At 40.0% G+C, this 9714-nt stretch overlaps 1 protein-coding gene and 1 long non-coding RNA gene across 2 annotated transcripts; one reads left to right on the top strand and one right to left on the bottom strand.

Moving 5' to 3' along the window:
- The first annotated feature begins 3469 nt into the window (after positions 1-3469).
- LOC107274054 lies at positions 3470-6460 on the top strand. Its single transcript, XR_003061713.1, has 3 exons — positions 3470-3513; positions 5609-5702; positions 5823-6460. It is a non-coding gene; the product is annotated as an uncharacterized LOC107274054 (long non-coding RNA).
- Positions 6461-7858: 1398 nt separating this feature from the next.
- LOC107274053 (uncharacterized protein K02A2.6-like) lies at positions 7859-8788 on the bottom strand. Its single transcript, XM_015752793.1, has one exon. It carries the CDS (start codon positions 8786-8788, stop codon positions 7859-7861), a length of 930 nt encoding a protein of 309 aa, XP_015608279.1.
- Positions 8789-9714: the final 926 nt, after the last annotated feature.

Here is a 9714-nt window from a genome sequence, read left to right as displayed (position 1 = left end):
ATTTGTAAACAGTAATAAGTCTACTGCGGTCGAATGACTTGTTTACAAATTACAACTTATTTCACTTCACATTGCGGACACAGTCAGTTCGCATTACGAGTAATTATTCTGTGAGAGAATATTGCGACATGTATTGGGTGTTAACCCAATGTAACGATAGTCAAACACAAGCAGTGCAACAATATGGAATTAGGTATCCTAATTGGCGATACCCTGATAATAATGTTACGTACTCTATAATATTTACTGTTTCAGAATAATCATTATCATAGAAAATGTATGTAATTGTTGCAGATTAGCATGTCCAGATCCAAGCTCGGTCATGCGTAGATCAAAATCGGTCCTTTTCAGGACCACTCAAAACGTAATACGTTGCTACAACTATCTTGTGACATTAAAGGAATAGACATTATAAGGAATAAAGGGTACCTTCTGAAATTCACTGACGTTACAGCGAGCGATTGTATCTCACTCAATTACATGCAGATAAACAGGGACACTACGACGATACTCTTAGTGTTATTGGCCTAGTGTAAGCAGGTCTTGCAGGCTGACTCGCGACGTCATCTACGCTCCGTTTAAACGCGCTCTGATTGGTCGCATTACTGCAACTTCAACCTTGATTATCTCGAAATTTTGATATATGAAATAAAAAATAAAAATATACGTATTCATTAGAATTTGACAAGGAATGCAACGATGTTACTACAGTGCGTTCCATAACGAACACCCTGTATATATAGATATAGAAAAAGCGTCCCTTGACTCGCATTTTAGAGCCATACTGCACGCATATATGTATACTCGTATACGTGAGCCCCGTTAACGCTCGTTGATTCGCTGACGCGGTTCAAGTGCCCAACTCATACATAGCAGAGTATGTCCGTACGTAATGTTTGGAGTAAATAACGTCCAGCGTTTGGCCAGGGCCGACTTCGTCATACGAAGAGCCCGACACAACGTTCAACTGAACGTTAGGATGTAAGGAGGCGTATTAGGATATAAGGTATATGTATATTAGAAAAAGAGTAGACGCGCAGCGCCATCACACGTGGACGAGTAGAACTAGAGTAGTCCGCAGTACTGACAAAGAAAAGTGGAGATGTGCGCAGTACTGAGTAAGAGAGTTTAGAGGAAAGAGCTGTCGGGGAGTAAGTAAGAAAAAGGATACAGTCATTAATAATTATAAAGTTATATTGATAATAAATGAATCATTATTTTCGATGTTGATACCCACAAGAACAATTAACTTAATTAACAGAAAGTTACATTAATTATTATTTATTATAAGTTTAGATGTATTGTTGAAATATAAACAATATCTCTCGTGTACCGATTGTTTTGTTAACATCTACAATGTTCTGTTCAGTTACGAAATGTCGATTACGTAGTGTCGAAGGTACAATTGGTGGTGACAGTAGAACTGGTTTCTTTTTCCCTAAAAGTCATATTTTTATATCAAATCTGATTGAACAATAAAAAATATTCTTCCATCAACCTTTCTGTTGACTATGCGTTACATAGTCCTGCGGATCGTCCTCGGATTCTGAAGTAGATTGTATATTAGGGATAATCTGTCTCCGCCCTCTTCCAAGCTGTTTTGCATCTGATGAACTGCAACTTATACATATGTAATGCACATACTCGTATTTTTGTAACGTATATACACCTATAATTCGAATGCAATTTTACAAATATAAGAATGACTTGAGCCAGCTGTTGCCATCTGTCAATCATTATCGAGCTGCTACGCGAAGCGGGCCGCTCAGAGTCGGCATTTAGAAAAAATGAATGCGCTACTGCCAACGTATCTGAATAATTACAAGTGATTGAAATTTGCATATTTAGGTATATGTATAGTCGAATGCAAACAATATCCAAATATTTAATAATCTAAATCATCAACATGCAGCCTTGTGACTTTTTTTTTAAGTTTTCGTGTTCGAGTCTCTGCTCGTATACTTTTTTTTTCATGAATTTTTTGCATTTTATTTCTAAATTTGTTTAATATTATTATTATAATCACGCAAATATGTATTGTCATTACAACTTTATTATTTTTGCTATTAATTATGATACTAGCATAATCGTAAGAGTTATAACGAAAGTAATACAATTTTTAAAACTTGTTCGTAATAACTCCTGCTGTAAAATGTTTCTATGGGGTATAATATATAAAATATTGTGTATCGGAGAATAATGAAGTCAAGAAAACTAGGAATAGGAATAGTATTTGTATTTACATATTTTCGTAACCTGATTTTTATTATTTACAAGAAGTGAAAATAATAAACTTGTAATGACAACACACACTTGCATGATTATTATAATAATATTAAACAAATTCAGAAATAAAATTCATGAAAAAAACGTACCCGAGAGAGAGGTACGGTACAACAGAGATTCGAACACTCAACTCTTGGCCACCGCTTCGCCCACCAAAACACTTGTCACTGTAGTACTCCTTGTGACGTTGCAAAATTTGGCGTCACAAGTCCCAGGGTTAGCTCTCACGTTTTAAGGCGTGCCGCATTACCGCCACGTACTCGGAACACCATCACGGCAACACACTCCATGGGTCCTAAGATAATTTCGTGTATTTTGTATAAACTACCTCTTTTTGTATCTTAACTCCCTTTGTAACGCGGCATCACGGACGGGTCGAAGAGCCGATACCAAACAAGCACCAAAGGAAGGACACCCCGAACCGACATCAGGGGGAACCATGGACCAGTATCCGCCAACATCAGGGGATCTCCGACCCCCCACCGACAAGAAGAAGAGGGCCCGTTATCGTGTCGCTTGCCGATTGGAGGAAGAAGAGGCACCAGAGCAGCCGGCCCAGCCGTACCTAGCTAATGGTACGTGCCAAAGGCCATACGCGCTCTATTCCCGAAGTGCGCCTCTCGGACCTCGGATAGACGGTGGCTGACGGAAGAAGGTTTACAACACCCTCCTAAGGACGCAGGAACAACAGCGATAGCCGCCGAAAGAATCGAGGGACCAGCCATCCCGAAACTACTGCGACTAGGGGAGGATGCACCTCCACCCCTCTAAAAGCCAAGGCATCGAGGAGGATGATCCCGTGAACCCTGCCGACGGTACAGCCAGGAGGCTTCCGTAATCCTAAGGTCCGGGGGAGAAGAGTTACCCTTGAGAACCGGCCTCGTAGATGGGGAAACGTGCACTTTGAGGGAGTAACTACATCCGTATCAACAGGCAAAGCCGAAGAACCTCGACGGGGGAACAGTCGCTTTAGTCTATTAGAATAATAATGGTGAATCATTAATGTTCTGCTATCGTAAAAATTCAATTACCGTCCTATCGAATTATGAAGGGCCTCAGTACTAAGTTTGAATTATGGCGCGAGCGAATATGTTCGGGAGATGGCCCGACGCGCTAGATTAGAGGTGGGGGAAAAACTTCACCACCGAGCGAACGCCTAGCCGATAGATCGCTCTCTCGCTGGCTGTCCGTGGTGGTGTCAAGACGTTTGGTTATCGTTTATTACCGGTGAGTTCCGAAGTTCGATTACCGTGGAATTTTCCTAGGGCACTATTGTCCCTTGCTAAAGTTCTCGAATCCTACCGATTCGAGACTAGTTGGTACGCGGGAAAATTCCGTGGTTATCGTATTTTCTTTATATTGTAGACAAGTATTGTGTAATTTTAATTGTGCGTACAAAGCCGTGATTTTCTGGACCCTGGAGTGTGGCCACGAGGCCAACGTGCCGTTATCGCTTCTCGGTTAAATAAGTAAAATTGTCGGCTGGTACTTTATAATAGTGTTACGATCGCTCTCTAAATTCGCGGAATATGGTTAAGTTCTTACGTTCAATATTCAACAGATTTCGTGAATTCTGATTTAGAAAAGGTAGTTAGGATGGTTCGTTGGTCAGATTTGCCGGTGCTAAACGGTACGTCCACGCGTTATGTCAATTGCTCCAGCAGATAAAATTCAGGAGGAATAGGAAATAGGTTCCAGAGGATACCTTGATCGATACGAGGAGAATAGTTCCTTAAAAGGTAGTTAGGATGGTTCGTTGGTCAGATTTGCCGGTGCTAAACGGTACGTCCACGCGTTATGTCAATTGTTTCAGCAGATAAGATTCGGTAGAAATAGGAAATAGGTTCCAGAGGGTACCTTGATCGATACGAGGAGGATTGTTCTTTGTGTCTGATATGTTGTCCTGATTAATGAAACTAGAACGAATTTTAACTGAACGAATTGATTGATTCTTTGCTCGGGTATTCTTTATCCGTTTTATGTAAGTTAGATATTCTGGGTATGAATAAATTATTGTGTGTACCTGATTATATGTGAGTGTACTCACAGGCTTACCCAATGATTTCCAGGGAATTCAACTATTTCCTTTTATTGCTTTCCTTGGAAGTATGAAGATTCAATGAGGTGGTTTGGATGGACCCTCAGTCCAGATGAGATTGTAATCAGGGTTTTGTAAATGATAATGATGATGATGGTTCACAAAACTTGCAGATTAGAGTCACCAGGTATGCTTCACTTTTGGATAACTTCGAAGAACTGAATTGAAGAGAATAAAAGTTCCTAGAACTCTAGACTTCAACTCTAACTTTGACTTTTACTTTGCACTTCTTTTACAAAACTTCTTGATGTACTTCACAACGCCACACTTCTACCACAGAACACCTTTTTAGCCTCTCCAACCCTTGTTAAAGACTTCGTTTATTATCCCTTCCATTACTTCTCATGAATTTGATTGGTCTTTAATTCCCTTTCTCAATGATCATTTAACAAATCAGAGTACTAACAATTATCTATCTGTTGTTGCATACCTGAGTCTTCCAATTCTGTACCTGAAACCTCGCGAGTACTGCTAGTCTCGAGGAGCTTCAGGTTTATCTTTTATTTCAAGACATAATAAGGATTGGTATGACAAATTCCTTAAGAACATAATACCTGATAGAAATGATAAGCGTAACATTTTTCCGGTCAAATAGATGATAACATAATTAAAGATTCCAATAATATAACGGAATATAAAACAAGACAAAAGTATAAACTTATAAGTATAAATCAATAATAGTACATTATGCAACAAGGGAGTAAAGTCGTTACTCTCGTGTTACATATAGTGCTTTATTCACGACTGAGCTATAATAGCCACTTTATTCCCTGAAAAGTGGAACCAAATCAGCCACCGTCATTATGATGGAAATATAAGTTTTTTCAAATATTCAAAAAATTCAAAATTTTTATATTTTTCACCTTTTCAAAACTTTCAAAAATTTTCAAAATTAAAAAAAAATTCAAACTTTTGCGGGAATAAAGTTCATTATTCCCGAAAAATGCGGGAATAAAGTAAATTTGCGGGAAAACCAAATATGCGGGAACAAAGTGCTACTTTAGTCCTGCTTTTCAGGGAATAAAGTGGCTGTTATAGCTCAGTCGTGAATAAAATTAGTTATATCAAACGATTGATCGACATATGTAGTGTGCATAATGTCTGTATAGGTTGGGGTAAAATAATAATATGGGTTGGCCATGGGTATAAGTGGCTGTGTATATGTATGGGTTAACGAGTGTCGAATATAGGAGGGCTGAGACGTAACAATAGTTTTTTCCTTAGGTGTTGACCTTACGCAGCCCAGGTAAAGAAATGAGAAAGACGACTATGCGTATTTCTGTTACAACGTTTCGACCCTTGTTGGGGTCATCTTCAGGTAAGTTTTATTAATCTGTTTTACGTAAAAGTATAAATGACAGTTATGTTGAGAAATTTCAATGTATATTATGAGTAATTAAATTAAACTATATGTCTATAATACAAATTATACTTACAGATAAAAAATGTGAATCATATTTAGTAGTCAATAGTCAGATTGCGTAAAATGCGAAAGTCATATGTGACTCCTGAGAGATACCTTCCACCAGAGAGAACAGCACAATGAAAAAGCAGCCCATAATTGGTTTATTAAAGAAATAGCCCATGGAAGAACTACCATCGAAGAAAAACGAGTTAAGGAACCATGTTTAATTATTTATAAATTATTATTTGTAAGATTGAAATTATTAAAAATAAAAAGCAGAATTGAAATTCTTTACTTACGGAAAATGGAATGGACAAAAGAAGAAAGAAGATTTGAGCGAGAAACAGTAACGAAATCAGTCCTCCGTAACGAAAAGCCAAACGTGTGAAATTTAATTAAGTGACAATAGGCTTATGGTCGTTAGGAGAGTGTAAAGTTAACTAATGTCACTTAATGTAAACAAAGGTAGAAGTTAAAGTATTTAAACTAAAAAATATGTAATATTGTAAAATTTATAAGCGATACTGTCTATATGTAAAATAGAAGTTGTGTCTTTTATTTATTAAGTATATTATGATATACATATTGTAACGTATACATCCGAGGATATTCGTATCGCGGTAATGATAAGATCCCGCTAACCCGAATAACCCTAAATATCAAGTAATAACAATTCGTAGGCATCGCGACGCTCAATTCTTCCGCACCTCTCAGGCCCCCTGGCCTACCGTTGACGGGTATATAAACGGTGACGTTTCGCGACTCGAGCATTCTATCACCTGAGCTAGCTAGGTTACCTTTAGTATAGTAAACGAGCAAACCGTCTCGGGCAAGGGGGCAAACCGTCCCACTTGACCATCATATCTAGAGGTACTTCTACTCTTGTAATCGAGCAAACCGTCTCGGGTAGTGAGCAAACCGTCTCTTCTGCCAGATAGAATCAATCTCTGCATATCAGTTGGGCCGTCACTTTGATACACTTGATCATTGTGCCGTTTCCGCTACACATTCCATCCTAACTTTATTTAAAGACTTGCACAACTAGCTACTTTGCGACTGAGACTTCTCACCTCGCCAAGATAGCAACGTTGTTTTAGATAGGACCACGTCTACCTGTGATCACGAGTTCCCTAGTGGACGACTGCTGAACAGCACGACGCTTATATTCTACCGAGTCGACTCTGTAATCAAATTCCGCTGGTCGGAGGCTGCTTTCAGACACGATTCCGTATTTCATTTATAGAAAAACAACCAAATTCAAAATAGAATCACACGAGAGTAGACGCACCTATTATTTCCGTTCCCGTCACGCATATCGTGTAGGGAAACCGCGTCTTACAACCATATTTATACAATTACTTTCCGAACACTAATCATTTGTATATCTCATTTATAATCATTCTTACTTTCCGCTTGCGTATATATCTATTCTTCGCTTACTAACATCCAGCATTCTCAAGGCTGGACCTGCACTAACACTGATTGTATTCCGTTGTAGGATAATATATTTTTCTTTTATAATTTGTAAAACAAAATCTCACTTTCATTTGACGATTCCGTATGTCATTTATAGAAAAACAACCAAATTCAAGATAGAATCACACGAGAGTAGACGCACCTATTATTTCCGTTCCCGTCACGCATATCGTGTAGGGAAACCGCGTCTTACAACCATATTTATACAATTACTTTCCGAACACTAATCATTTGTATATCTCATTTATAATCATTCTTACTTTCCGCTTGCGTATATATCTATTCTTCGCTTACTAACATCCAGCATTCTCAAGGCTGGACCTGCACTAACACTGATTGTATTCCGTTGTAGGATAATATATTTTTCTTTTATAATTTGTAAAACAAAATCTCACTTTCATTTGTTCCACCTGATATTTTTCCTAAATTCCTAACAGTCGATTCTGGCTCGAACTCGCCTTTTTGGCACGATCCGGAGAACCATATCGTGCGTATAAGGTTACAATATATGGCTTAAATTTTCAATGTCTCTCATATAATTAACTGTATTCTTTTCTGTAGAAATTTTTTTCTGTGACAAATTCCTCTGTTCTTCAACAGTATCGGTGAATGGCGTTATCTTCTTCCCTTGCTGATGATCCTTCGCTACGCCCGTGATTAGCGTCATGGGTTCTGTTCATAAGGATCTCTTCTACCTTTGATGATTCTTCTACTGGTTTCTCGGCCTCGTGATCCACTCCAACGGGTTCATGATGATCAGGCCGCAGCAACTTCTCATGAACCTTAATGGCTTGACCCCTTTTTGCAATGGTAAAGGTACCTCCACTGAGGTGCGTCAGAATTTGGTATGGTCCACTTTGTCGCGGTGCGAATCCGGCGTTGAATCCCTCGGCTGCATTCGACAGTGGATGCTCCCGTAGGTAAACCCAGTCACCTGGTTGATAAGTGGGTGGTTTGATTTCGCCTTTATAACGCTTTTGGTAACGTTGTTGCTGAACTTGGGCCTCTTGCTGGTATGGTTGTCGATCTTCTTCCTTGTGATCATGCGTGTTTCTCAGCCGCCAATCTCCGGGTCGTTGGAGATTTTTCCCTAGGAGTACTTCAGCAGGAGTACGTCCCGTTGCGGCGTTTTGACGTCTTCGAAGGTTAAATAGTATCTCTGGGATATACCTATCCCAGGTACGGTGACGACTCTGCTCGAGTCGTAGACGCAACCCCTTTTTGATTTCTTGGTTGCGTCTTTCGGTTGGATTGGCCTGAGGGTGATAAATTGGGGTTGTCCACAATTGTATTTCCCATTTTTGTGCGGCTTCTTTCCAAATTTGACTAGTGAATTGAGGTCCGTTGTCTGATAGTAAGTGTTGAGGGTATCCCCATCTCGAGAATACTTCCTTTTCCAGTGTGCAGATCAAGGTCGGGGCTTCAGAATTTCCGAGGAGGAAAGCTTCCACCCAACGCGTGAACAGATCGATGACTACTAGAAGGAATCTTTTCCCATGACTGGTACGAGGATATGGTCCCATTAAATCCACAGCAAGGGTTTGCCATGCTATGCGAGGATTGTGAGGGCGTAGATTCGTTTCGCCAGTCGGTCTGGTGCTCTTGCAACAGGCGCACAAATGACATTGTTGTACGTATCGACGTACGTCTTGTTCTTGGCCTGGCCACGTGAAGTGTCTCTGTACTTCAGGTAGAGTTTCATCGCCACCTGGATGTCCGGCTAAGTTAGAGCCATAGCATTCGTAGATCACCCGCGTCCTTAATTGTTGTGGAACAATCAGTCTCCAAGGCAAGTTACTAATCTTGCGGACCCATAGGCCTCGTTTATCCAGGCGATGGTGTTCAAAGAAATGTTCTTCTTCGGGGTTTCGTTAGGTCTGCTGTTGCAGGCGGAGCCATTTTTCGGCTAATTGCTGAATGTTCGGATCTTCTTGTTGTGCAATTGTGATTACTTCGGCGAGAAGTACGGCTTGAAGTTGATTGATCGTCGGATGCTGATTTTCCTCCGGTCGTAGATTCTCTGGGGGTAACATTCGTTCCTCATCGGGGATGACAGATCCGGATTCTTCTTGTATTGGATTCCGTGAAAGTATATCCGGGAGTTCATTGTTTTTGCCGGAACAATGTTATATACGAAATGTTATATACGTCAATCCTTCATGGTTTATAACCATAGGAGGGCCTTGTTGTCGGTCCTCAAGATGAATGGGCGATCCTCCAGATAGGATCGATACTTTTTAATGGCCCAAATGATCGCCAAACACTCTTGTTCGTTGATGTGGTATCTTTTTTCCGTGGCATTGAATTTTGTGCTGCTATACGACACTATCCGTCTTTGTTGTGAGGGTTCCTCTTGATAGAGTACGGCTCCCATCCCTAACCCACTGGCGTCTGTTTGTAAGACGAAGGTCATGTCTGGATCGGGTCGACTCAATTTCAATGGTTGACT

The sequence above is a fragment of the Cephus cinctus genome, unplaced genomic scaffold (assembly GCF_000341935.2).
Source record: "Cephus cinctus unplaced genomic scaffold, Ccin1 Ccin1_scaffold2061, whole genome shotgun sequence".
Taxonomy (NCBI): domain Eukaryota; kingdom Metazoa; phylum Arthropoda; class Insecta; order Hymenoptera; family Cephidae; genus Cephus; species Cephus cinctus.
Note: the sequence above shows the minus strand (reverse complement) of the source record. Positions and strands in the feature narration are given on the sequence as shown.